A 27,900-nucleotide genomic window follows, 5' to 3' on the forward strand; every position below is an offset into this window, starting at 1 on the left:
CTCAAAAACTAAAGAAGCACATACAAGGCGTCCGAGTCAATGAAGAACCACAAAGCTCTAGATAGAAGAGACCAAAGCTCTAAAAGACTAACACCGCTCACATGTGCAAAGTGAAACATGGTAAAAAGAGAAACAACCTGAGAAAGAGATAATGGAAGCCAATCACCAAAAAAAACAGATCCCAAGCTTGAGACCCGAAACAACGATGAAAGCTGTAATGAGATGAGAGAATAGAGAGAATGAAGACAAAACAAAATCAGCAAACCGTGGAACCGTGCTTAAGCTATGAAAGAAAGCATAGAAGTTAAATCACCAAAAACCAGATCTTGAAAACCAAGACGAGCATGAACTATCAATGACAAGCCAACGACAAAAAAGACAATATCAAAGATTACTAACTCTGACCCAACCCAAGGAGATGCAGTCCTAACATCAACCAAAATCCAAGAAAGAAGAAGAGCAACCAATATTGAACAGAACAGCCTACAACGCCGTGAGAAACAATCACACAACTGGGAACTAATAAACACTATTTACAACAAATATCAAATAATTTCACAGGAGAAGAAGGTGAGGAAGAACAAGAGCACATACGTGAATCTTTTTTTGGTGATGGTGAGATGTACCACATACAGGAAAGGTAACAAAATACATAGATGATGACCGCTTAAAGTCAAAATATGTGGAGAGGACAAAAAACATCTTAAAAGAATAATGTTCAAAAAAATTAAAATATAAAATATAATTTTGGCGATGAAATCGTAAACCTTAGAACCAATAAATGCCTAAATGCAAAGTTATTGAAATACATGATACTTTACATTAGAGACTCATTTCACCATTAATAAGTACTACTATACACATAAAAATACATTATAAAAAAACAAACACATAATATATATGGGATAGTGGTGAAAAATATGCCAATTAAATGTATGTGTACACTGAACTGAAACCGGAATTTGGGTTTGGTAGTGGAATTGGAATTGAGATTGTAATTTGGTAGCAGATTATATGTCTAATACACTATTAATTTTTGGGTCAAATGCAAATCAATTTTGTGGTTAATTTGAATTTATTTAACTATTAAATAAATCATAAAATATGTTTTTACTAATGTCAAAATAAACATTATCATTAAGTGTCCCACAACTCTTCACTTACTCTCTCTCTTTCTCTCTCTCTCTCATGGTAGACGAAGCGAAACCGCTAATTCAGCAGTGACACATAAAAACTGCTTGGGAGACATTACCATGACAAACTAGGAAAGGTGGCTATAATTGGAGGTGGGCTTGAGAAGCCCCTCGAGTTGGCCTGGCCAGAGACAATCGCATGCCTATTGGGAAAAAATCTCTCGATCCATCTTCGAAGAAAAGATGCTTTCCATTCACTTCCAAACACATGCCTCTGACAACACGAAAATGGGACGGATCGATCTGGGCAGAAACACAGTTACACAGAAAGTATAGACACAGCGTCACCGAACGTAGCTGTCACTCTACCACCAATGAGTATAGGAACTGGATATGCTGATGGCCTGCAATTTGCTATTCGGTCCTTGAAGGATAAAATTACAAACAATTCTAAGCTACACGACGACATGTTCCTTTTATTTATTTTTTATCTTCATTTTCGTTACAAAATTCGTCATTGTACATACACTTCATCATAAAAGAAATCTCTGGTCCCCCTCTTTCAGTTATAATATCTTGTTATTATGTTGGAACCGATTTCCACCTTCAACAATATTCATGAGAAAACTTCATAGCCTTGGGTACTTGTCTAGAGATTATGGAAGAGCTGATGATCATAGAGTGTGGACTTCTTTTTCTTTTTGGTCAAAAGAGTGTGGACTTCTAAGTTTCTTTTGGTCGTCGGAATTATTACCTAGAGAAATTACTCATCCTCAAGCAAAGAATAAAAGTTTTCAAAAAACAAAAAAAGAATAAAAGTTTTCCTGTAAATCTCTCATTGTGTTGCCATTTCCTCTCCGCATACACTCAGATTGTTCAATCTTTGCCTTTTCAAGTCATGATCCTAAATTTATAATTGCAATGAAACTCTCATCTCCTATGATCTTTAGTTCAATGTAGTATATGAGCATTTAAAACATTGGTAAAGGCTTGAAAAGAAAAATCATACTAAACATCAAACACAATTTTATTATGATAATAATATAGTGACATAACTAGTGTTGGGAGATCACCATTTTATTTTAGCTAATGGAGAGGGGACAGAAATAAAGTTCTTCCTTGAATACAAGGAAAACCATTTAGATCATATTCACGGCTGCTTTTCTTACCAATATCGTAAACACCAAAGCCATAGCGAACATAATATATAGAGTTCGGCCTGAGTCCAGGAAACTTGCTTGCCTCTAAACAGAATGTCTCATTTTCTCCAATGAAAATGCAAAGATCCCCAATGTTTTCTGTGTAGTTAGCAATGATTCTTGTTCCTTGGTATAATTGACCACCGTCATCTTCTATCCTAAACACCATGAATCGCTTGGTACTTTCTTTTAATTTTTCTCTGTTCGAGAGTTTAACTGTCACAACATACCTGCAAAGCATAGTACTATAAACATATTTTTTTTGTTACTTAGCTAAAAAACATATCTAGTTATTACATGGATCATTTTTGGGTGTTACCATTGAACAATGAAACGTTCACCAGAAGACGACTCTGCAATATAACCACTCTGTAAACATGAAGCCAATATCTCCCACTCGTACTGTGGTATCAAAGGGAAGTTCTCAAACTGAAGCCTCATAAATTTGGGCTTCTTCTTATTGTTTTTGAGATCCAAGGCAGCCATGTAGGCACATCCTGTAGCGAGGAGGTAGAACATCTGATCTTTCTGAGAATAAATGACATTGGAGTCAATGTCGTAGGAGAAAGGAATGTCGATGGTGGCCCAGTCCGAATCTCGATTAGGCATACAATAACAAAGTTTAGATCCAAAGATGGTGAAACACACTATATAATCATCGTCCTGGTTGGGAAAATAAGTGGACAGCGAAACATTTCCATTCATTTCGACATGAGGAACAAGGTGATCAGTTAATGGAGGCAGAGTAATAGTTTTGGGAGACGACTCTGTGCACCAAGGATTAAACACTTGGCTGAGATGTATGGTGTAATCAGGGTAGCTCATGAAAATTGCCCAGCCACGTGATCCTCCCAGGAGTAAGCCTCCTCCCGACAACACTTTTGGGAATTTCTTTCCAGTAATATTGATAATTTTTTCACTCCTTGGATTGTATACCCAATAATCTGTAATTTTGTTTTCTTCATCGGTTGACGATTCGTCTTCTCCAACAGTAACATCAACCAGCATGTAGGGGGTTTTTCGTGGACATGTGAAGAAACGGTCCTTGTCCCCTTCTTGAACCTATGAATGATTGTGACAACGAAAAACATAGACATTTCAATTAGGTTGATAGCCAAACTTACAGATTAGAAAGGTTAAAAAAACACTTGAACTTACGAAGAGTTTTTCAACTATGTTGAAAAGCAGAGACATGTTTTACTCTAACGCTTTGTTTACAATCCCCACTGTATATTTTGTTATGTGAAATTCATATAATTGCTTGTAACGTAATTTTCAAAACCATGGACTATGAAATACTATGTGCTTGTTTAATTGTATCGTGACATATATACAGAAATATTTACAAAATATATATACTACATAAGGAATTTAAATATACAGTAGACTACACATCCAAAGAGAAAACTAAATGAGAAACAAATATTATGTAGTATATCCAAAACTTAACAAAATGAGATTTGATAACAAAACTTACCATGGACTATGAAATACTATGTGCTTGTTTAATTGTATTGTGACATATATAAATATTTACAAAATATATATACTACATAAGGAATTTAAATATACAGTAGACTACACATCCAAAGAGAAAACTAAATGAGAAACAAATATTATGTAGTATATCCAAAACTTAACAAAATGAGATTTGATAACAAAACTTACAAAGGGTTTGGCAACTAGTTTGAAAAGCAGAGACATTTCTTACTCTTAACGCTTTTTTTACACGCCTCATCATATATATTATATATGTTACATAAAAAATAATCGATATAACGTAATTTTAAAATCGTAGGAGTACAAATGTACGAAATACTATATGCTTGTTTAAATGTACTGTGACATACACATAAATACTAAAATAAAATAAAACATATATATTACATAAGGAACTTGAATATACCATAGAATATACATCCAAGAGAAAACAAAATGAGAAACAAATATTTATGCATTCAAAAGCAATTAATAAAATAACTAATAAGATTCATGTACTTGCTTGTGGTGTAATTTAAAAATCTTAGGACTATCAAAGATAAGTATGTGGGTCGTTTTTTTGGTTGGTTCGGAATTTAGTTAGTTCACTCGGTCAAAATCTCACACAAGTTAACCGAAAAGAAATTCAGTTTGGTACGGTTCGTTTTTTTATTAGTTCGGTTTCAAAATTTTCTATACAAATTTCTTTTGTTTTAATTAAATTTTAGGTTTAAATTGAAAACATTCAAAATATTTCTTTCGTTCAGTTATTTCGGTTTGTTTAGTTAGTTTGGTTTATAATTTGACTTTGGTTTGAAATTTTGGTTAAAACTGGTATTGTTTGGTAAAATTGTTTATAGAAAACTGAACTAACCTACTCCCAAACCGAACTTAACCAAAAAACCGGTTTTGTTTTATAGAGTGTTAATGGTTTGTATATTTTAATGAAATTTTACATTCAAACCAAATCTAGTGTTATTGGTTTTATGATTTGAAAATCTTTATTCACATCTAGTGTTACTTGTTTTATGATTTTAAAATCCATATTCAAATCTAATGTTATTGTTTTTTTACTTTAAAATGGATTTTGAAATCAAGTGTTATTCAATTGCAAGAATTTGTTTAATATAAAGGTGAATCTTGTTATTTTTATTGGATTTGTATTATTGGTTTATTATCTTCAAATTTCATAAAATAACAGATTACACGTGCACGAGAACAAACATGAACTACATCACCTAGAGCTACAACTTGAATCATCCAGATTTACCGTAACATTACAAATAGAAAGGACCAGAGCATCTTCACACTTTCCTACCACTTGTCACGGAAATTCCTCTCCACCTACTCTATGTTTACACTATCTCGTTATTTTCTTCAGAAACACTTCAATCCAATTCCATAACAATAAAAACAAAAGAAACTCAAATTCTCCTTTGTTTTTAGTGGCGCTCGAGGCTCTCAGCTCACTGAGACTAGATTCTCCGGTTCCCCCTCTGTTCGAAGACTCTTCAAGATTCCATGGCATCGAACGCTGGATCAAAGGTAAAAGATCGAAATGTTCAAGATCCGATTTTCACCATCAGAACCTCACTTAAGAAGAGTATCTCGATTTCTACCTTATGCTCCTAATTTGATAAAATTAATGATTTAAAAATAAATAAAGCTAAAGAACAAAAGATAAAATCCAACCAATTACTTATGATTGTGTGTTGTCTATGTAATTATCTATTATCTATTATACTGCATATAGACTTATAGTGTCCTCTATATTTTTTTTTGATGAAATGTTTAATTTATAGATAATTTAGAAAAGAATGTTTATATACATAAAAATGCTTAATGAAATGAAATAGCTTGCCCGAACTAGGCCTGACCAATATGACCTCCAAACCAACATTGCAGCAACCTCTTCAGCTTCAGTTTCTCAGTATAACCTGTTGGGATTTATTAAATTCATGTCCATCTTTTATTGTTTGATTAGTATGATATTGTCCACTTTGGGCCTTAGACAAGTCCGCATGGATTTACTTTTGGTTTCCTTCCCAAAAGGCCTCGTACTAATTAGAGTTAGACATTTTTTTATATATTAGACATTCTTTGTCTAATTCTCCAATGTGGGACTTAGTTTTATATCTCACATTCTTCCCCTCAAATTAAGGACCATATTCATCTCGTGTCCCACAACTGACTTTCAGGATCTTCTGACTTGTTCTCTACTACATACCTCACAATCCTAACTCGATGGATCTCGTTCCTACTTGAAGGGTATTTTGGTTTTCTTGCAGATTTCTTGTCAACCGCTTTGATACCAATTGTTGAGATTTATTAAATTCATGTCCAACTCTATATTGTTTGATTAATAGGATATCGTCCACTTTGGGCCTTAGGCAAGCCCACATGGATTTACTTTTGGTTTCCTTCCCAAAAGGCCTCGTACTAATTAGAGTTGGACATCTTTTTATATATTAGATATTCCTTGTCTAATTTTCCAATGTGTGATTTAGTTTGATATCTCACATAACCAGTAGATAAAATTATCTGCCTTATTGTTTTGTCTATGATCCTTGCTAGTTGACCAACCGGACGAGCAGTTTGAGAATGCCTTCTATCATTTCTCTGAGCAGTTTGAGAATGCCTTCCATCATTTCTCTCACGCCATGACATATGTAGTATACTGAAACTTGAAAAGATAGTCTCAGAAGAATTGAGGGTAACAGACCATGAGTGCCTGTCATAATAGCATGAACATTCTCCTCCCAATCTGGGGAAGGAGCAGGCTGCAGCAGAGTGCCTATCACCTGTAACCAAAGAGTATAGGTGTATGGACACTCGAAATATAGTGTCCTGTATTTTCTCTATTAATAAACTTTTCATAACTATAAAATTTGTATTTCTCCAATTTTATATTGAGTTTATGGAACTAACTAAGTCATGATTACTTTATAATTCTTTTAGGTAAATCTAAATTGTGGCACAATCATGATTACTTTATAATTCTTTGGACAGCTATTTGTTGAAAAGATAATGATCAGTGGCACAATCTTAAGATCTCCCAGATGAATTTTGTAGAACAAATTGGTATTTATTACTTGTTCGAGTCAAAACTTTGTTACTTTTATAACACCAGAGTATCTCTTACTGGAGTTGTAAATTTTGTTTTCTTTTTAAATGGTTTTTAAATATATGAAAGTTGTAAGATTTGCCAGAAACTCAAGATTTCAAAATATTAGTGTAGATTATAAAACCTAAAGCAAACATAATACATGGAACTCTTAATTGTGATTGTGACCTTGCATTCCTAGAGGAGACAGTTGGAGAAACCGGGAAAGCCAGAGAATTTACCATCTAATTCACTTCAAACGTAGATGGACCGTTCGGCTTAAATAAATGATTTTCTAACCAATTTTTGTTACAACGTAATGGAGAAATAAAGTTATATAGATGAGCTTTATACAAATGAACGGGCTTTCGTCCATAACCTATATCTGGTAAAAAATCTCGTGGATAACTCCCACATCAGTACATCACTGGTTTAGTTAAGAACCTTTTGTATATAATTCAGAGAAGGCAACGAGAATCACGACCTTACTTGAAAGGATCTGTTCTATAGGCTCAGACCCTAAATCCTGGTGGATGATGATTCATGTCCGTGCGATTAGAGAGTGGTTAACGGCCACGATCATTTCTAGATGTGTCTGGTTCTGTAGAGGATCGTTACTCGGCTCAGTTCTATCCTTCCCGGGGTGGTCGCACAGCGGCCTGATAGATTTCCTTTTTGTGCTGAACGAACAAAAATGAATTGAACATAGCCTGTTCGACGGAATATCCCAGCGAGAATAGTTCATTTATTAATGTACTTACCAACAGTCCTCGAGTGTTGGTTTACGTTCCCGATCAAAGACTACTACCAATATCTTCCGAGAGTTACACTTTTGACTTAAATTTTCTGAATATTTTTAATAGATACTAGTTTCAGTTATGTGAGGGAAGAGCTGCAGTGATGCTAGAGCAATCACGCTTGTAAAAAGAGGGAACAATGGATTCAAATGGGAACATTTATGGCCATCACTTTGTTTTCACATAAACGATATGCAGTGACCAAAATATTGTGAGATCAACATGAAAAAAACATGTAATTGTCAGTTCCTACTAAACAAGGTCAATTCTCCTGAAAACATACACAAAAAGTTTTTATCACAAAAATACCAGACAAAAAAAAAGATCAAAATAACATATATTAAAGAGTCAAAAGACTAATTTACTTTTAATACATAATATATTTAATGTACATAAATATTTTACAATATTTATTAAAAATATGATTATTAAAATTATATACTCTAAACATTTAATTATAGGGCTATTCAATCTGGATTTCGGTTTCATTTCGCTATTTATTATACATCTTTATATATATAAAAGGGTTTGAATCCCTCCTAGGGTGTCCACCTAGGATTCCACCTCACTAATTCGTGCATCCTGGAGCTGCCATGTGTCTCTCTCCTAAATACGCTGCGTTTCATTAATTGTTGCATGATATGACTGGGCTTAATTTGGTTTGTGGGCTTCATTTGTTGCTTAATCAACTTAGCCGATCGCGAGAAACCTAAGCCTCTCAATCCGGGTCGCATCAAATTTTAGGGGTTCACTGTATTCTTTCTTCTTCGTTATCTAAACCGCCATTGGAGTACCCAGGAGATTTCTGCGAAATGAATCTTTATGGCGACTCTCTGGATCGAGCAGATTTTGTGACGTTTAGTATGAGTTTCTTCTTCTCTAACCCGTTACGAACTTCAAAAGGGTTAATGGTCCGTAATAAACATTGCTTCATTCGTTTATTTTGTTTGAGGTGGCCTCCTTCACTAACCATCAATCTATAGTTGTAAACCCTATCTTTTCGCCAACTACCTACGGCCTTCGTCTACCTCTAACTTCTCGGTGTTGCTACCGATTCCGATTCTCTTATGCGTCAACTACTTCCCACCTCTAAAGAGTCATAAAGTTTATCTATTTACTGCAACAATCCAACGACATGAATTTATTTCAATGACATCACCTCCACCCTATATATATCATTCATTGTTGCTTCTCACCTTACCGAATCACGCTAAGCAAATTATCAGAGGAAACGATGGAAACCAGATCGGCAAAATCTCCCGGAAATGTACTTAAACCTCTGTTCTTCAGTGATGTTATGCTGGTTTGGGACCGTCTGAGCTACGCTTTTGATTGAAATATGTTCTGGGAAGCAAGGAAAACAACAAAAGGTGGCTTCCTAATAGAACTGGATCTGCTTCTTATAGATGAACAAATATTCGATTTTCTCTGTAACGAGAATTGTGTTCGTTAATATTCAATTTCGCTTAAACTATTCTACTACAGGTTGTGTTGTCCAGCGTTTCATTTCTTCAAACCGTGTAGCCCGTTACGAAGATCACTTAAAGCGTGGAAAGACCTACAGTCGTTGCTTCAGGGTGTATCAAGAAAGTTGTCTGGTGATATTTATATGATCGACGGTGAAGAGTTTTGGCTTGGATGATTTCTGCCCAGGTTTGACTCGGAACGAGTTTGATCTCTATATGAAGGAATAAGACAAATTTTATATCAATTTGAGTGGTGCTAATTATCTATAATATTAAAATATATTGGTGGGCTTGAATCAGCTGTTGAGATAACGCACTGAGACGAACTAGACACGAGGCTACGAAGGAGAAGGAGATGGCGGTTAAAAGGTGGGGTGGTGTGAGTTGTTCTACCGAGTCATGAGTCATCCCGATTGGAATTTGAGTTCAAGACTGAAATCTGTAAATGTAAATAAGGAGAAGAACATTTTGTCTGATGAAAAGAAAGATAATGTGAGCTGACTTTTTGACTCAAGAAAAAATGAAATTCATGGAATAATATAACTCATAATATATATATATATATATATATTTTTTCTATAAATAGTTAAAAAATAATAAGCAGAAAAATAGTGATATCTGCTATGATTTTTTAACGTATAACAAAGTCAACGAAAAAAACAAGGTCAATGAAAACTATGATACGCTTTGTTAAATATATAATTAATTAATCAAATATAAGAAAACTAATGTTAAATATATATATTAACAATCCCTACTATTTAAAATCTTTAATGGGTTATTCGGATAACATGATTATTTAGTATTAAATGTTATAACATCTAATTATATAAAAGAGAGTTTACTCTCTCCTGGGCGTGCCACGTCAGCATCCAGCTAGGAAATTCGTTGCACGAGAGGACGACACGTGTCCGACCAATGAAACACATCGTTTCATTTAATCCAATTCGGGATGGGCTTTCATTGTTTATTGCGTGTTGGGCTGTTAATTTGGATCCTGTAGCCGGCCCTGGTAAATGACGACCGTCTCTCTTCTTCGTGCGACGGAAAGACGATGTCTGAACTTCCTTACGCTATCTAAAACGGTCCGACTAATCGAATCGAAATCTCATCTTCTTCTTTTGTTTTCTCTTCTCTTCCCTCTACAGTTTCAGAAAATTTCTCTTTCGCCTCCCTTCGTCGCCTTAAGAGGTTCTCAGTTTGATTAATTTCAAAATTATTATCCCGAAATGTGTCTGTGCTGGGCATATCAATGTTATTTCTTCTCAATCATGTGATTTAACCTTTTAGGTTTACGATTCATAGAGCTTAATTAATATTTATTTCACTGGTAGATTGCCTTTGTTGAGTTTGTGTAATCTATCATTAATTGGGTTAACATTACTCTCTTTGCCGTTTCTTTCACTTAAAAATCTGAACTTTGAGAGCCTTTGTGACTGTTTGTGCAGGTTTTTAGTTGGGTTCAGAACATCAGATATTTTGGTTCTAGATGGATGATTAGGGTAAGATGTATACATTAACTGTTCTTTATATATATAGATACTGATTACTTTCGGTTAGTAATCAGCCCTCTTGGAGCGAGCAGTACGTGTACGAACGCCGCGCCACTGAGAAGCTTGCGGACGATGAAGAAGCCGAGACACTCTTTGTGGCGTTAGCTGAGTTTGAAGAGCGATGCAAGGAGCCGGAACGTGCTAGGTTTATCTACAAGTTTGCTTTTGATCATATTCCTACAGGGAGAGTTTAGGATTTTTATAAAAATTTTGTGGCGTTTGAGAAACAGTATGGTGATAAGGAAGGGATTGAGGACGCCATTGCTGGGAATAGGAGGTTTCAGTATGAAGATGAAGTGAGGAAGAACCCTTTGAACTATGATTCTTGGTTTGATTACGCTATGCTTGAAGAAACTGTGGGGAACAAATATAGGATAAGAGAGATCTATGAGATGGCTATTGCTAATATTCCATCTCCTGAAGAGAAACGATACTGGCAAACACACATCTATCTCTGGTGAGTTTATTCTTTTTCAGTTTGGTTTTGGAAATAATGCATAATTGATTTAGCTAGAATTAGAATGTTTACTTATTACGTAGTTATGTGAATCATGCGTTGAATAAGAAGGTTAATTCTTTAAACTGAGTTGTTAGAGTTTGATCATGGTTTGCATAATTAGTTTCTTTAACAGTGAAAGCTATTATTATTTGTCTTTTATTAGCATATTTGGTTCTGCGATTTTGACAATAATGCAGAATTATTTTAGAATGTTGGGTTCATGGTTTGCGTAAGATGTCGACCATGCTACGCATAAGAAGGTTAATATGGGGTTTGGGTTTGGTTGACTTAGTCAGTATTAGCTCTTATTGAGTTTTAAGCTGCACATTCATGTCACAATTAATCTTTTGAAATAGATTGTTGCACTATGTGGAAAGCTATTGTTGGTTGTTTGTCTTTTATTAGCATATTTTGATCTGCGATTTACTGAAACAGTGACACTGATATAACTAATTGGTGTAGGATTAACTATGCATTGTATAAAGAGATTAAGACGGAAGATGTGGAGCGTACACGAGATGTATACAGGTACGCCAAAGCCTACCTATTCTGAAACTTGTGAAGTTACTTTCATTTGTGTTTCACCCTAGCAGTTTAGTCTGGCTGTCTGTATTCATCTTACCAAACATTACATAGAATGTCTTAAGCTTATCCCACACTCCAAATTTTCCTTTGCCAAAATATGGTTGCTTGCTGCTCAGTTTGAAATCTGGCTATTGAATCTCGCCAGTGCTCGGCATATATGAGGAAACAAACGCTATTGGGAAAGCTCCAAAAGATAAAGTAAGCATGAAATGTGTTTGAACGTTATATGTTTCATTGCTTTCATTTAATGTACTTATTTTTGGTTATATTTTTCTTCCGTAAACAGATATTCAAGAACTACATTGAGATTGAGCTCCAGCTGGGAAACATAGATAGATGTAGAAAGCTTTATGAGCTTTATCTTGAGTGGTCTCCAGAGAATTGCTATGCTTGGAGCAAATACGCTGAGCTAGAGAGGTCTCTTGATGAGACTGAACTAGCTAGAACTACCTTTGAGCTTGCAATATCTCAGCCAGCACTTGACATGCCTTAACTGCTATGGATGGTAAAATATTCAGTCCAATAGATTCAAAAAAGTAAAATATTCCTCGGACTTGAATCGCTTGGATCATTGAAATTTTAATTTTTTTTTGGTGTGGAAGGCGTACATAGATTTTGAGATATCAGAAGGAGAATCAGAGAGGACACGAGCTTTATATGATCGACTATTGGACCGCACAAAGCATTACATGGTGTGGCGGTGTGGGTTAGTTTTGCAAAGTGTGAAGCTTCTGCTGCGGAACAAGAAGAAGACGAGGAAGAGGAAGACCAAGAAGAAATAGATGCTATTGAACTCAACAAAGAGTGCATCAGACGTACCTGAGGTTACTTTATAACTACATGTTATATGAATTTTGATTACAACCTTGAGACATGTATTAACTGTAAGAGGGAAGATTCAATGCAGAAAAATGTATCAATGGATCAGCTGCAATCACAAAATGAACAGGAGAGGAGCTTGATATTTTTTTGTAAACGATGGATAATCGGGGATGGTCTCTGAAGTGGTATATGGCTACACAATGTCTTTATAATTAATCCAACTCTCAGACCAGATTTTATTTTATCAATTTCAAAATTTTTATCATGTCTTTTTCTCTGTTTTCCAATAAATGTTGATAGCTCTGCACATCTGTCAAGAACACTTAGCAATTGTAAAGGAGAGTCCTCTTATTCACATTTGATATCGTGACAGCATTTTTATGTAACAACATAGTATGTAACCTACATCTATACGCATTAAGTTACAGAACGTAACCAATCTATATATGGCCAAATACTATCAAGTTTACAAACATCCAACTTGAATAGAAAACACTTAACCCAAGATTTGTAAACTTGAATACAAAACACTTAACTCAAGATTTGTATTTATACAAAAATGTAAATAATTTAAAAAGCTTCAATTTATAAACCACTTTCTGCTAATAAATTCATGATAAAGTACAAGATGTATCTTTTTTTTTTGACAACAAGACATTCACAAACTCATATTAACTCTGTAAACCAAATCGATAACTCAAGTACAAGATGTATCATGAATGATTATTCGATTTTTTCTTATAAACTTTGAGATCTGAGATTAATATGTAGTGTACAAAATAAATAGGATAATAGTAATAACTGTTTTGTTAAAATGTATGAAAAAAAAAAAAACATATAACTGTAGGATTCTATTGATGCTATGTTGAATGTATTATTAAAATTTCTAAAATGAATAATAAAATAAATAGATAAAATTGTTGTAAAATAATTATGAATCTTAATGCTATTTTTAGTTAAAATAAATTAAAAATTAATACATAATTTTTTTATTAGTTTATTCACACGCCCGCCCGTAGGGCGGGTTTGCTCTAGTAAGTACATATTAAAATCATATCTATTTTAGTTTGATTTGGTTTACATACTTTTAGTTTTTGGTTTATTCAATTATATACTGAAAATCATAAATAATAGAAATTGAGTTTATATAAATAGAAATTGAGTTTATATAAATAGAAATTGAATTTATTAAAACATATATATTTTTTCAGTATTCTATCTATTATAAAAATATTTTTTTCTAATTATTTAACTATTATTTAGTCATTTCATAAAATTCAAATAATAAAAAGTTAGTAATATCATAATATTATTAAATAACTAAAATTTAGCTTAAATATGTGTCACCAATATATATAATTGAATTAATAAAAATGAAAGAAAAATACTTTTATTTAAGGAAAGATAATAAATTATTAAAATTAGCATTTTAAATATTAAATTATTTCTATAAAATAAATCATATATATATGCTTATTTTATTCTGTAATTTACATATAACTATACTATTATATTATTTAATTGATTTTGGTTTACTCAGTTTGATCGAGTTATATACTAAGCATATACCGCCAGATTTTAAAAACAACATTTATTCTATTTATTCAGTTACCAAATCCAAACCACTTTTCAATTATGTTTGGTTTTCTCTTTTAATTTGTACCATAGGCTTAGACGATCATATAATGAAGGCTATATACATCCTATGAAGCTTATCATTTGCATGTAAAGATTTGATTTGGGCTATGAAGTACATGAAGACCATACAAATCACATAGGTATTTTTGTAATAAATTATTCTCAATTGATGGAGATGGTGTCGACACCAGAAGAATGACCAGCTTTTGCTACTCATATGGACGAATTTTGGCGATGTAAGAAATTTTTTCTTTAATTTCTCGATCAAGCATATATCAAGAGCAAATAATACAATGACAGACAATCTTGCACGCGGTTTTAAGAGTTATCTTTCTGTTATGCTATATGCTGATTTATTACCTCCGATTTGGTTATCTGAATCGGCGAATATGTCTACTTAGTTGTAGTTATTGTTGTAAAAAAATGCGTTCAGTTTTACTGGATTAAACACCTTACTAAATCTTCACCCCCAAAAATCTAAACTCTAATTTTTTACTTTATGTGCTAGTTTTATGATAAAAACTATTTTATGCTAGTATATGGTATTTCTCTTTAAAATCTCATACGAGATGTACTGTTTGTATTTATATCATTCGATGAGTACTACTGTTTGTTTTATTATCCTAAAAATATCTGTACTTTTTCCTTCTTCCATGAGGAATGGTTTAAGTAGAGCGATGCAATGAAGATTCTAAATCGCACAAACGTTCATTTAGCTTCGCAACATATTCACGCCGTTCACATCATGCTGCCCCATTCAGTTGGCTGCCAAAAGGGCGCATCCACAAATTATTTAAATATGGACAAACGAAACAAATATCTTAAGATTTTAAAACAATTATCGAAATATTTTAGCTAAGTTCAATACCTCAAATATATGACTAGGGAATTTAGTGTCTAATCTTCAAAACATATAAGGAATTTATGGTGACAACTCCTTCAACCTTTTTTATGGAAAACTATATTTGAATATTTATCAAAAAATAATAATATTAGAAACACATACTAATCGCAATTAAGCATGTCGAATATTACATATTGGCAAACACCGATCGAGCCAAGTTTATTTGTTTTCTTTCTTTAGTGTTCTTTTTTCGTTAACTTCAGTTAAAAAAGTGTTCTTTTTCGTAAACTGAAACCTGACGAATAAACAATGTGGAAACGGGCTGGTTATACTGATTTTTGAATGCGCGCAAGACTTACTTTTGTACTTTTGAAAATGTTCAGTTCAACTTGTCCCGGTGTTTAGGTTGCATTTAAGTCTTCTAAACAACCATACAGGAAATAACATTACTCTCATATATTTTTTCAGTTATTTAAAATACAAAAGGTTGAATCTGTGTGGGAAAAATCAACAAAAAGTGACTTTTAAATACCAAACGAAGAAAAAACATAGTCTCTTTTTCCAACTTCATTGTTTGATTAATTAAATCGTAATACACCAAAAGCTAGGTCCAAAGCAAGAATATCATGATGATAACAATGAGCAATTTTGAGAAAGTATTTCAAAAGAAGTGGAGAAAATTACAAATCGCACACCACCAAAGTCATATGGGGTCATTTCTTATAAGTTTATTTAATTTTTGCACCAAAAAGCATAGTATAATATAACCCGTAGATTGATCAAAAAAAAAAAATATAACCCGTAGATCAATTCACACAGTAATCTGAGCTGAGAATTGTCAATATAGATAACAGAAGATGCTAAAATTTAATACTGATTATATTTAGCCACTTAGGGCTAGTATGCATGAGAGAATCCTATATGGTTCCTCGAAGTTCCATTACTTTGAAATATACGTCTCTTCAATTTAGAGCATGATTAATCGGGAAAACCCTATTTAAAGTTTTTAGAGCATAATTTGATACTTTTCTGCTAAGATACATTTCTTATATGTTTTATAAAATTCTTAGTTAAAAAGTAAAAAACATATTTTATATTACATTAAAAACCTCGTTCTAAAAACATGCATCGATCGTGGTCTTAGTTCTACATAGAATTGTAATAACTTGGTGAACAATGTTTTCATAAGTATATGTCTAAGAGAGTAATAGAAACCTTTATTTAAAAACTAAAAGGTAACTGTGACATGACATCTAAAGAAATTTGGATGCATACACGAGTTGCTCTATCTTTCCTTAACGTAAAAGGCACGACTACATAAAGACACAGAAAGCCTCCATGAAATGATTGAGACTGTTTACAAAAAAAAAAAAATTAAATGATTGAGATGCTCCCACGGCTTTTATTTCCTTCCTTTTCTCTCTACAAATTAAAACTTTCTTCTCTTAAAAGGCCAATTATATATTTGATTCTTCATGTCGTCTATGACATTAACACATGTAGACAGTTTTTCTACTCTGCTTATCCAGTAGTAGTCTTTTATTACAACTCACAGACCACATTCTCCTAGTTTTTAATTTGAATGATGATACAGATTTATACCACTAAAACTTTGGTTAGTCTCCAATCTTTCACATAATAACCAAAAATATATATTTATAACACTCTATGAAACTTAAACTAAGAAATAAGTAAGGGATATTGTTCAATACATTCCTCTAGTTTGATGCTCTTTTTATTTATATAATAAAAGATGTCCAACTATTATAAAATAAATGTGGAAAAGCTGCTTTTGTGGAAGGAAAACAACTAAGCTTTTCAAAGGATTAAAGTTTATAAAGCAATTTGGAGGTGTTGATTCTTGTACTCGTACTAGTTTTATAGTATATAAATTTAAAATAAGAAAATAATACGTGGCGCCTGTTTCATGCAAATACTACAAACCGATTGGGCAAACAAAAAAACACTGCAAACCGAGCAGGATAAGTATATAACGGTTTATTCCAAGGAAAGGATCTTCGACGCGGTCATTCACATACTATAAATAAGTAACATAAGGCACGCTCTTCTTATGTGTATATTCATGTGAATAAGAATATTTAATAAAGAGTTCTTGTTTTATTAAATTAAAAAACGTTACTATTGTTTACAATATTGCCATGGAAGTTTGGACCAGATTTCTATAAGATTTCAAGGCGCTTTTTACCGGTTGTGGAGCTAAAGTCTAAATCACATTATTATTGTAGTGTACTGTAATTTTTCTTTTCTCTAAAGAAAGACTAAAACAAAGACATTTTAAAGATAATAAGTCAAATAAAAATAGATTTTATACTTTATGTACAGCTTAGCTAGGTCTTTTGGATTTATTATATATGTTTCTTATTTTTTCACGAGGCTTTTTCTTTTAACTTTGCATGATCTCACAAATTTTACCATTCATATATCCCAAAAAGAAGAAAAAAGTTACCATGCACTCACCCAAGTGTGCAAGAAAAAGAAAACGTTTTAAAGTCACAATGTGTTAGTGTGTTACCTTCATTGATAATTTGCTTGTTTGCCTTAACTAGTCCAGCATGTTTAATAATATAAGTAACTAAAACGTTCACGCAAATATATTAAAAAGGAAAAAGAAAACACAGTCCATTCATCTGTTACTCCAAAGGTTAATATTTTCACACCATCACAGGTCACAAGTAACCTCTCAAGTCAAAAAAGCATTTTAAAGACAAAGATAATTGCGGCTTAAGTGCTATAGCTTTCTATTCCATTACTTCTCTCTTTATTTAACACCTTCACCTCCTCTCTTTCTTTATTCTATCCCTCTCTCCCTCATAAAATGTCTAAAATATCTGAAACTTCTCCAAAACATTGCGCCAAGAAAGGAGGGATTAACATCAACAACCGTCGCAAGAAACTATTCTTCACGTTCTCTACTTTCTTCAGCGGCCTTCTCCTCATCATCTTCCTCATCTGGCTCATCCTCCATCCCGCGAAACCCGAGTTCTCCCTCACGGAAGCCGATATCTACACCCTCAATGTCTCCTCCTCCACCACTCATCCCCTTAACTCCTCAATCCAGCTCACTATCTTCTCCAAAAACCCTAACAAAAAAGTAGGAATATACTACGACAAGCTACTCGTATACGCAGCATATAGAGGACAACAAATAACATCGGAGGCTTCTCTACCGCCTTTCTATCAATCTCATGAGGAAATCAATCTTTTAACAGCGTTTCTCCAAGGGACTGAGCTTCCGGTTGCTCAGTCCTTTGGTTATCAAATGGTTCGTGATCGGTCAGCCGGTAGAGTAATCATCGGTATGAAGATGGACGGGAAGCTAAGGTGGAAGATTGGGACATTTGTCTCTGGCGCATACCGGTTTAATGTGAATTGTGTTGCACTAGTGGCTTTTGGACCGAACATGACCACTTCTCCATTAGGTTCAATACAGGGGACTCGTTGCTCTACAGATATATGAGATCTATATTGAATAATCAACCATAGATATACACTATAGTTTCTTTCACTGTATTTTGATGATATTTTTGTGCTGGTCATTAGTACTACTTGTAAAGATATATTAAACTGTTTATCTATAATTATATAAACTATACTCTTTTGATGCGTACTAACAAAAACAGAGCACATCTTTGGTTGAAATGTAATTGCCCAATTGACCAAGCAATTCACCTGATTAATTTCCCACTTTTCTTCAATAATGCATGGTGGTTGAATCTTTTTCGAGCTTGACGCATAGTTTTAAATATATCGACTCTACTTTCCCGAAGAATCTAATAAAGCGCTTTTCCCTCTTCTAGTCTATATTTTTTTAACAGATACGAGGAAGCCACGCAATAGATTCATGGATTCATCGAGACTCGAATAAAAGCATATTGCAGTTTAAGGAAGGCGTTCTTTTTTTTTTTTTTGCAACTTAAGGAAGGCGTTCTTGCAAGAATAAATTCTTTTATGCTCTTAAAAGAGTCTTTTTATGGCATAAATTATATTATGTTTCAGCTGAAAAAGAGGAGAAACAATTCTGCAGATGCATAATAAATAAATTTACCAATATAAAGTCAGAAAAATTAAACCAAATTGACTATGATAATGTAACAGAACAAGAAGCTCTATGTATCTCATGGTTGAGATTGCGTTTAATACGGATAGATGCTAAACCAAGGGTAATATTCGTAATACTGCTGATAATACTGCCAGTGGCAATGATACTGGTTCCTGAATATGGAAAAACCATAAACTTATATTAGTTTCATGTTAATACCACACAATATCATGCAAAAAATACACACAAATTCCTGAAATAATGATCAATTTTGGTTGTTAAAAGAACAATTTTGACAGATGAAGAAGAATGAGCAAATACCAGTAGGGTTCTACGCAAATAGCTAGACCTGCGGTTACGAGAACAACAATTATAACGTGAAAGTATCACCGTAAACAATTAATCAAATAGGGGAAAATTGAGACTAAACCGTTTTCGTTTGATTGGTTATTGTGAACCCTAGCACCAAGATAAGCAAGTTTGCAACTGGTCTTTCGTCCGTCTATAGTTGGATTCGGATCCTCGCAAGCTCTATTTGCAGATTCAGCTTCTTTAAATGTGATCTGAGAATATCAACTCAAACTCATGATTAAACAATAATTTCTAACAGTTAAATTACTCTACATGTTACATAATGTTTGATACTTACAAACCCGAAACCCTTTGATCGTTTGGTTGCTCTATCACAAACAACATTAGCATAAACAATTTCTCCAAATTGTTCAAAGTAATTCCGAAGGCTTTCAGTTTTTGTGATCCAAGGCAAACCTGCAACATATATCTTTGTCTCTATATCGTTTGGTAGAGACATGGCTAGAAAAAATAGTGGAGAGTCGTAGAAGAGATTAGAGAATGTGACAAGTTTTTGTAACACAAATCTCTTTATAAAAAGAAATAGGCAAAAATAATGATGCGGATAAGCATGTATGAAGAGATAGCAACATATTGTTAAATTACATGTATACCATACTATAAAATATATAAATATTGAAAAACTAAACTGAATAAGTTTTAAAAGTTTTTTGTTACTAAAATATATAACCTTGTTAGTTAACCAAAAGTCTGAATTTCAGAATAATATAATAGACTTTTGGGATTTATTTATATAGATAAAATAAAGATATATCATGATTATATCTTAATTTGACAGTTAGACAAATAAAACTTAATTTGATAATATAATAATCATAGAATTGTCGATATTAAATTCTTAATTTTATTCTTTTACTCTTTATTCAATAATATGGTAAATTCTAATTAAAAATAGCATTGACCGATTAAAGTCCATCTTTATTTTGGGATTAAAGGTCAAAGAAAGCCCATAATTAATTAAAAGTAACTGCTTGTTACAGTTTACAAGTACAAGATTTAAATAGTAAGAAAGAGGCAAACGAAGACAAAACAAAGTCGTCATCACCAAACTCCTAAATCTTGCTGCTATCATCAGACACTGAACCAGTCACTTTCTTCACCACTCTAGACGGCGACGAGCTCGGAGTAGGAGTCGCCGTCAAGCTATTCCCTTCCATTTCGCCAGAAAACGCTGAACTCGGGTTCGGCCTCAGTATCTCCGCTAATGGTCCCCCGGGCGTGGCGGAAGTGGAAGCAAGCCATCTCGACATCTCATCAAGTGAAGAAGACACGACACCGCCATATGGACCATACCCGTGAGGTTCATCACGGCCCGGCCCAATTACCCTTAAGCCCATTTCATCGTGGCCCATTAAGCTGTTTCCTCCCATGGAAAGATCAAGCGAGTAAAGAGAAGGATTGCCATTGGGAGAAGAAGAAGCAGGGGTGCTCTGTTTCTCAGATGATCTTACTCCATCGGACCAGACATCTATGAAGTTCAGATACTTGTTTTCTTGCTCGTTTGACGCCGATGCAGGAAAGATCTCGAGTCCTCTGTAGTTTGAGAGGGCTGATGAAACCTCCTTTGGCTCGACGACTGTTGTGTCTTTTATAGAACTAAGAACTCTGTTTTTCTCGGAACCACCACCGATGTTGATAGGGCGAGAGTAAGGAAGTTCCACATGCTTTCTTGAACGAGGACGGCCTCTGTGCAAGTGTCTCTCACAGTATTTGTGATTAGAGACTACTTCTTTCGAGCATCTCCATTTCTTCCCGTCTGTTCTCCGACATCTCCCCGGCTCTAAGTCTCCGACAGCGTTTTTATTATTACAGGGAGGTGCATAGGATGATGATGAGACAAGGAGATCGAAAGGAACGGGAATGGATGCGATCATGTACTTGTAGATCATAGCTTGTCTCTCGAGCTCCTTTAGTTGCGCGTTTGTGAAAGGGTAATAATAGTAACATCCCATAACTCCATTTCCTGCATCTGTTACAAATCATGAGAGGAACATTCGTTAGTCTATGTTTTGAGAATCAAATCAAATGAAGAGAACATAGAAGAGAGGTTGTTACGAGGAGTAATGACATGAGGATGAGGATGAGGATGAGGATGAATCTCCATGTGTTGTTGACTCAAACCAAATAGAGAGTTATTTCTATATGGAGTTGTTGTCTTGTCAGAAACTTTGAGAAAGTCCATGAGGATTTGAAGTTTAAAAGCTAATGTAAAGAGTATGGGAATATTTTCACTTTTCTATCTTGTTGGGAATAGACTGAAGGATCTGAAGGTTGTGAAGATCAGTTTATTTCAACATGTGGCTTTTTTCAAAAGAAAGAAAGTGAAGATTGCAGACTTGCAGGATGTGTGGGATATAAAAATTGGTGAGAAATGGAGATGATGATTAAATGTTCCTTGCCTTTACTCCTTATCATAGTAATGTAACATATATATACATTGAAGAGAGAGGGAGAGAGGGAATGGGTTGGATGCAATGGATGAGTAGTGATGGGTTGCCGCCAAGATTGTCCTATAGTATGCCTCCATGCTTCCGACATTTGGATCGATCCTTAAAAGACAGACCCATCTTGAGACCATTATCAATTAGGGGGATGTAACGATCTTACGGTGGAGAAGTTTTCTCTTGAATCTCTAGTATGTAGATGGATAAAAAGTTTAAAGATTAAAAAAGATAATTAAGATCATATAAAAATAATAAATGGTTGGTTATTAGGAACGTTTGGTCTCTAATGGATATGGTGGACTTTTAACTCATTGCATATGCTAAATTCTGAGATGTTGTGGTGGACCAAAACCCTGCGGACTGGTCCGGTCTAGTCTGAAAAAAATCGGTAAATAAATGACCCATCAAGCCAGGCCAAAAAAAACATCATATTTCTCATTTTTTGTGTTTGCATTTGGCTACTAAACGCAAACCAACCTGTAGATCCCATGGTCGACAAAGTTGATTAGTGTACTAGCTAGGGGAGCTCATAATCATGTTCAATATAAAGAGAAGATGAATTTGTCAACATCCTGAGCTTAATAGCGTATACAATATTAATTCTAATATACACTACCCGTCTGTATCAAATTGCTGAACTATCTTTTCTCTTTGTTGTAGTTTCTCAAAAGGAATCATGATACGTTGGATGATAAGAAAAATGGGCTTGAGATTGTGACAAGAGCACAGAAAGTGAAGTTGTTGGGTAGCCAAGTAATGTATTTCCGTTTGTCTCAAGCTTTGAATCCAAAGAAGCACAAAGCCACCAGACAAAATAAGATGGTAAAAGTTGATGTGTACACTCTCTTCTTCAGGACCCATGTCCCCATTTATTGTCTTTTTATTCTGACTTCTCAGTCTTTTCCCATTTCAATATTGATGTTCTGTCCTTTCACATCCAATTAAAAGTTGATCTTTTATTTTAAATGCATATGTTGTTGGCTCTGTGAAAGCAGACTTTTTTAAATAATTTTTTTTTTTGTTAACATGGGGTATTCCGTTTTATGAAAAGGTTCAGACTAATTCTTTAAAAGAGATGCAGCTCTCGAATGAATTTTTATCTGGATTTTCAAATGAAGTTCAAAATATGGTCTTATATCCGGGCAGCCACACAAATTTAGTGTCGTAAAAAACTTTCAAACCTAATTCTCTCCAAAACTAGACCATTCCCATCAGAGGCGAACCTATTAGTGAAATGGGATGTCATATAACACGTTTTAAATCTTGAAAAACTGATGTATGCTAGAACAATATGAAATTGGTAGCAGTTTTGGTAACATATACTAAGAACTTATATAGCAACTATTGCTCCATCAAAATAGTTCTTACCATATATTTAAGGTCTTCAAATTCATAATTTCTCATAGTATTTGAAATCAACTTTTAAATATTCCACCATCTATTTTAAAAGGGATTAAATATAATAATAAACAAAAACGGTCCTTTGTAAAATAGAACATATTAATAATATTATTGAAAAAGTAGTAATATAATATATCGTAAGTATTATTTAAAATTTTTCAAACAACCATTTAATTATTTTTTTATAAAAAAATTTTATTTTATTTTTGATATATTTTGTAGAAAATTTTATTTTTGATATAACATTCTATATTTTTTATTTCTGATAAAACATTTTTCTTTTGCTATATTTTGATTTTCTGGAAAATCAGTTGGACAATCCGTCATTCATTTTAAGCTACATTGGAATTTATTTAAAATGTAGCTTGAATTTTATATAAAATTATAAATATTCCGTTCAAACCAATTGCTATTGCTACTTAGTTGTGACTCTAACTTTTTCCTATAGTGAAATTTCTTTAGTTCAGTGATTTAACTATTAATAATTGTACACAAAAATCGAGTTTGAATTTTAGATAAAGCGAATGATATAAGATTAATGGATAAATTGTTTACATAAAAAATTGACGTAAAGAATACAGTTAGTAGAGCGATTCAAAATGGTACATATAAACATAAATTTCGTAAAACAGAATAAAAGGTTTTGTTTTTAAAATGGTTTACACAATATTTTGTAATTTATAATAGTACAATTAATTAGTATCAAAACAATATGAAGTGTTCGAATTTTTAATTCGAATCAAATAGATGGGTGCGATCCCAAAGTCTCATCAAACATTTACGTTTTCGATAATGTTTTATTTCAGGAAAATGATGGAACAACAAAACCATCCATCTTGAAGTGTCGTATATATCTGCATGACGAGATGTGTATATAGTTATGAAGAGGAGGTGTCGGGTGATAACGAAGCCACCTTACCACCGCCAAGGAGACAAAGGCATATTGCTCTCTCTCCCATATCATTATTTCTACTTTTCTTGGAATTTGTCACTAAGCGAAACACCATGTGCTCTCGACATGTCCTTCCATTATGATTTATTCGTTATTTTCTTTATTCATTGTGTTTCTTTAATCATGTGAGTGAAACTACTTTTAGTTTCTAAGCTGAATTGGTAATGAACCAAAAGATCTTTGTAATGTAGAAATGGCATTGAATTGAAATATAATTGTTGTTATATTTGCCTTAAGCTCAGTTTTTTTAAATCATCTATTAAATTGATATTATTTTGAATGTTACCTTACACAGAATCGAAAAGGATGAACAACCTTACCGAAACCATAAGCAGACGAGATAAGTTACCACCCGGATTCAAGGACTGGAGCAAACGCTTATCCCCATTAACTAATTTGGACTAAGGAAATAAAGATACATAACCAAAGCCAAAAAACAACAACAAATCCAAGGAAGACAGAGCCTACAGCTTGGTTTTACAATTGCGTTGTACACATATTAGTATTTACATATTTTTCTAAATAAAGCTACAGCCTCAAATGTTGAAAAAAAAATAAACAAACCACAAATTAAACATTTTAGGAAAAAAAATTTTTGTTCAAACATTTTAGGAACTTTGCATTTTGCAAACAATACTTTGAAAGTCATCTTGTTCCTTATGTATAAATGCATAAGTATATATGTAACAAGGTTTCAGATATGTGATTGCGGTACGAAGAGTCTTGGTAATATTTAAGTGTTTTTAACTATTAAATTTACTTATTTTGATCCAAAAAAGACTAATTAATTTATCAAGACTTTTCAAATTTTTTGTTTGGTGCAAAACCAGAAACTTCAAACTAAGTATGGGTATTTGGATCTTCTGGTCGGATTTGGACATGTTTTTTTCGGGTCTGGATCCTTTGGATCCTAAACATTTGGATCCAATAGGTACTTGTAAATTTTCGGTTCGGGTTTGGTTAGTTCCTCTTGGGGCCAGGTCGGTTCAGCTATATAATTAAAATACTTATAAAATACCCATAATTTCGGGTCCATATCAAATCGGATTCGGGTATTTAGACCATCTCCAATGGCTTATTCTATTTTTTACTCTAAAATAGAGTAACTCTATAATAGAATTTGATTTTGCTCCAAATGTACTTTATTTTAGAGTAGAAAATAGAGTGATGAACAAAGAAAAAACAAATTACTCTATATTTGGAGTAAACCTATTTTTCACTCTATTATAGAGTGAGAAATAGAATACCATTGGAGCATTTTTTACTCTAAACTCTATTTTAGAGTAAAAAATAGAGTGGGGTTGGAGATGCTCTGATCTAAAGAGAACATGGCATACCTAAACTCCATAAAAATTTAGTCGATATTTGTCATATATTAAAATTTTACAATTTTTTTTTTGAACACAACAAAATAACTTATATTAAACTATTAATAATTAAAATACAATATTTTTAAACTTTAAACTTCACATTTTAAATCTTCATATTATTTAAAAATATTACAAAATAATAACAAATATTGTAAAAAAAAGATATTTCAATTAAATCATAAAATTATATATATAAAATAGAACACAAATAATTATAGTTTTGGATATACATGTTTTTAAGTCGGGTACAAATCAGTTCTTATTAGGCTAGGTCTATCCGGATCGGTTTTTCGGGTTTAGGTCTATTCGGACCGGTTTCTTCGGGTTCTAGTTCTTTCGGGTAAAAAAATTTAGATCTAAAAAATACTTGTAAATTGTCGGTTCGATTTCGATCAGTTATTTTCGGGTTTTCAGATCCAGGTTAAAATGCGCAAGCCTACTCCAAACGCCATGAGTCTGAGATTGCGGAACTTCTGCTCAGGTTAATTGGGTCTTAACCCACCAAGATACTAGGCTCCTTGGTTCGGCCCATACTTGATTTTTCACGAGATACCAGATCAGTATTCTTATGGTCTTGCTTATTAAGGTACTACGGTACTACCTGTAGATCCAAGCTTAAAGGGTGGCCTCGATCAAATTTGATCTGACCAAAGATCAGGATTCCACCGACTTAAGATCGAAAACAATAAACTGAAACATAATTTTTTATAATGGCAAAAGTATTACAGCAAGTTTCAATCCATTGTAGACTACATTAACTTCATTGTTTGATAACAGTAGTCATACAGGAACTTTCAAGTTTATTCATAAACGCGAAAAAGATAAACGCGAAAAAGAGCAACTCAAGTAAACAACATCATCAGCACGACAGAGAGTACGAAACATATACTAATCAGTTGTTGTCTGAGGAAGCTGAGGAGCTTCACTTTGTCTCAAGCTCTCAAGAGTAGAGATCCTTGTATCCAGAGAGTCATGAAAAGCCTTTGCCTGTGAGAAACAGAGATCATATTATGAAATACTCAAGCATGTTCATGTATACAACCAAAAACCCTAATTCCTAATTCATATATGAATATCAAAATTAAGTGATTTACTAAAACAAAAAAGAATAAATATATATATATATATATATATATGAAACCTGGAAGCTATTCGCAGATAAAATCTAGGGAGGAATAACTTCTACGAAAGAAATGGATCCGAAATGAGTGAAACATAAATCGAATTCGATTGCAAACCTGGTGAGAAATCGATTCGTGAGCGACTTTGTAATCCTTGTACAGAACAGAGAAGCCGATCAAAGACGCGGTCGCAGCTCCGGCGAAGAAAGATGCCATTCTCACCCTCAACACGTACCCCATCTCCTTCTTCTTCTTCTTCCTCTTCCTTTCTCAAATCTCTCCGATTCTACAATTTTAATAAGCGACCAGCACAGACCCGAAACGACATCGTTCTATGCAGAAGTAATGATCCCTCAGCTACTACTAAAACGGCGTCGTTGAGTCGTTATAATCTTTCTACTTCATCGCCAGACTTACGAGTGTGTATTATGATCACGCTTCACGCATCAGAGTGTAACACAGTTTGGAGTCCAGTGCCAAGTTAGATCTCTTCTATTTGGTCCGTACGATGAAGCAAGTATTACAACTCTCTTCGAATGGTTAAAGCCATTGGCGTAGGCTTCATAAAAAAACAATGTAAAAACGGACGGTTATGAACTTCCATGGCCGTCTCTTACCAGGTCAAACCAAAACATTTATGAAAATTTTCTATGGTATAAAAACTCATTTGATTTTAGTTTATCGTATCCAGACATGACAAAGACAAATCTTCAAGTAGTAAACTAAATATCTGAAATTTTACCAAACGGATTGGTGGGTCCAAAATAGCCTCCATTCCACAACCGGCTTAAGAGAAACGGTATCGAACCAAAAAACTAGCATATAAAACGCTGTCGTTGATATCCTATTTTTACGCACCGATTAGTAGTATTTTAGAGCAACCTTAGAGCAACATTATCAAGACATTTGAACACTTCTTATGAGTGATCCTTACCCAATATTGGTCCAAAATTAAATATAAAGTCCAGTTAAATGAAGGAGACGATTTTTAGGTAAGAAGTTTTTTAACTTCGTTCTTCTGTCACGTGTCATTCAATGATACGTTTTGTGAAGCGGTAGAGG

The 27,900-nt window shown here is 33.5% G+C and overlaps 6 protein-coding genes across 13 annotated transcripts; 2 read left to right on the top strand and 4 right to left on the bottom strand.

Annotated features, from left to right (window-relative positions):
* Positions 1-2,122: 2,122 nt before the first annotated feature.
* Positions 2,123-6,723, bottom strand: LOC106408839. The gene is made up of 3 exons (XM_022708204.2): positions 3,491-6,723; positions 2,652-3,394; positions 2,123-2,562 (listed from the first exon to the last, which is right to left on the bottom strand). The coding sequence occupies exons 1-3, from the start codon at positions 3,524-3,526 to the stop codon at positions 2,220-2,222; spliced, it is 1,122 nt and encodes a 373-aa protein (XP_022563925.2). The 5' UTR covers positions 3,527-6,723; the 3' UTR covers positions 2,123-2,219.
* Positions 6,724-8,268: 1,545 nt separating this feature from the next.
* On the top strand, positions 8,269-12,905 carry LOC106383346 (crooked neck-like protein 1). 8 transcript variants are annotated; one of them, XR_007321037.1, is made up of 10 exons: positions 8,272-9,081; positions 9,197-10,368; positions 10,626-10,679; positions 10,738-10,875; positions 10,961-11,187; positions 11,692-11,757; positions 11,931-12,012; positions 12,101-12,319; positions 12,417-12,638; positions 12,722-12,905. XR_007321037.1 is itself a non-coding variant. In XM_048751757.1 (7 exons), the coding sequence occupies exons 3-6, from the start codon at positions 11,118-11,120 to the stop codon at positions 12,305-12,307; spliced, it is 396 nt and encodes a 131-aa protein (XP_048607714.1). In that variant the 5' UTR covers positions 10,177-10,368; positions 10,626-10,679; positions 10,745-11,117; the 3' UTR covers positions 12,308-12,319; positions 12,417-12,905. The 8 variants fall into 8 exon arrangements, 4 of the variants coding, with proteins under 4 accessions (XP_048607714.1, XP_048607720.1, XP_048607718.1 ...); XR_007321038.1 differs by having other exon boundaries at positions 8,269-9,081; positions 11,960-12,012; positions 12,417-12,905; XR_007321036.1 differs by having other exon boundaries at positions 12,417-12,905.
* A 4,984-nt stretch (positions 12,906-17,889) lies between these two features.
* LOC106390697 (NDR1/HIN1-like protein 26) lies at positions 17,890-18,734 on the top strand. The gene has a single exon (XM_013831226.3). The coding sequence runs from the start codon at positions 17,955-17,957 to the stop codon at positions 18,594-18,596; it is 642 nt and encodes a 213-aa protein (XP_013686680.1). The 5' UTR covers positions 17,890-17,954; the 3' UTR covers positions 18,597-18,734.
* A 409-nt stretch (positions 18,735-19,143) lies between these two features.
* Positions 19,144-20,257, bottom strand: LOC106390707 (RNA-binding protein 38). Its single transcript, XM_013831236.3, has 4 exons — positions 19,828-20,257; positions 19,609-19,741; positions 19,500-19,527; positions 19,144-19,351 (listed from the first exon to the last, which is right to left on the bottom strand). Exons 1-4 carry the CDS (start codon positions 19,987-19,989, stop codon positions 19,273-19,275), a joined length of 402 nt encoding a protein of 133 aa, XP_013686690.1. The 5' UTR covers positions 19,990-20,257; the 3' UTR covers positions 19,144-19,272.
* A 229-nt stretch (positions 20,258-20,486) lies between these two features.
* On the bottom strand, positions 20,487-22,050 carry LOC106418874 (growth-regulating factor 7). The gene is made up of 2 exons (XM_013859616.3): positions 21,606-22,050; positions 20,487-21,519 (listed from the first exon to the last, which is right to left on the bottom strand). The coding sequence occupies exons 1-2, from the start codon at positions 21,730-21,732 to the stop codon at positions 20,603-20,605; spliced, it is 1,044 nt and encodes a 347-aa protein (XP_013715070.2). The 5' UTR covers positions 21,733-22,050; the 3' UTR covers positions 20,487-20,602.
* A 4,353-nt stretch (positions 22,051-26,403) lies between these two features.
* Positions 26,404-27,165, bottom strand: BNAA02G10160D. Its single transcript, XM_048751784.1, has 2 exons — positions 26,956-27,165; positions 26,404-26,704 (listed from the first exon to the last, which is right to left on the bottom strand). Exons 1-2 carry the CDS (start codon positions 27,076-27,078, stop codon positions 26,606-26,608), a joined length of 222 nt encoding a protein of 73 aa, XP_048607741.1. The 5' UTR covers positions 27,079-27,165; the 3' UTR covers positions 26,404-26,605.
* Between the last annotated feature and the right edge of the window lie 735 nt (positions 27,166-27,900).

The sequence above is a fragment of the Brassica napus genome, chromosome A2, assembly GCF_020379485.1.
Source record: "Brassica napus cultivar Da-Ae chromosome A2, Da-Ae, whole genome shotgun sequence".
Taxonomy (NCBI): Eukaryota; Viridiplantae; Streptophyta; class Magnoliopsida; order Brassicales; family Brassicaceae; genus Brassica; species Brassica napus.

Bases quoted from the DNA above. Each gene is read 5' to 3' on its own strand.
- BNAA02G10160D (XM_048751784.1), bottom strand. From the start codon at position 27,078: ATGGGGTACGTGTTGAGGGTGAGAATGGCATCTTTCTTCGCCGGAGCT. The intron at 26,705-26,955 runs GTTTGCAATCGA...TGTTTCTCACAG, and splicing joins ACGAATCGATTTCTCACCAG to GCAAAGGCTTTTCATGACTC.
- LOC106390697 (XM_013831226.3), top strand. From the start codon at position 17,955: ATGTCTAAAATATCTGAAACTTCTCCAAAACATTGCGCCAAGAAAGGA.
- LOC106418874 (XM_013859616.3), bottom strand. From the start codon at position 21,732: ATGGACTTTCTCAAAGTTTCTGACAAGACAACAACTCCATATAGAAAT. The intron at 21,520-21,605 runs GTAACAACCTCT...GATTTGTAACAG, and splicing joins TCCTCATGTCATTACTCCTC to ATGCAGGAAATGGAGTTATG.
- LOC106383346 (XM_048751757.1), top strand. From the start codon at position 11,118: ATGAGATGGCTATTGCTAATATTCCATCTCCTGAAGAGAAACGATACT. The intron at 11,188-11,691 runs GTGAGTTTATTC...TAATTGGTGTAG, and splicing joins CAAACACACATCTATCTCTG to GATTAACTATGCATTGTATA. The intron at 12,013-12,100 runs GTAAGCATGAAA...TTCCGTAAACAG, and splicing joins GGAAAGCTCCAAAAGATAAA to ATATTCAAGAACTACATTGA.
- LOC106408839 (XM_022708204.2), bottom strand. From the start codon at position 3,526: ATGTCTCTGCTTTTCAACATAGTTGAAAAACTCTTC. The intron at 3,395-3,490 runs GTAAGTTCAAGT...AATCATTCATAG, and splicing joins ACATAGTTGAAAAACTCTTC to GTTCAAGAAGGGGACAAGGA. The intron at 2,563-2,651 runs GTAACACCCAAA...TATGCTTTGCAG, and splicing joins GAACGTTTCATTGTTCAATG to GTATGTTGTGACAGTTAAAC.
- LOC106390707 (XM_013831236.3), bottom strand. From the start codon at position 19,989: ATGTCTCTACCAAACGATATAGAGACAAAGATATATGTTGCAGGTTTG. The intron at 19,742-19,827 runs GTAAGTATCAAA...TGATATTCTCAG, and splicing joins GATCAAAGGGTTTCGGGTTT to ATCACATTTAAAGAAGCTGA. The intron at 19,352-19,499 runs GTATTTGCTCAT...TTCCATATTCAG, and splicing joins ATTTGCGTAGAACCCTACTG to GAACCAGTATCATTGCCACT.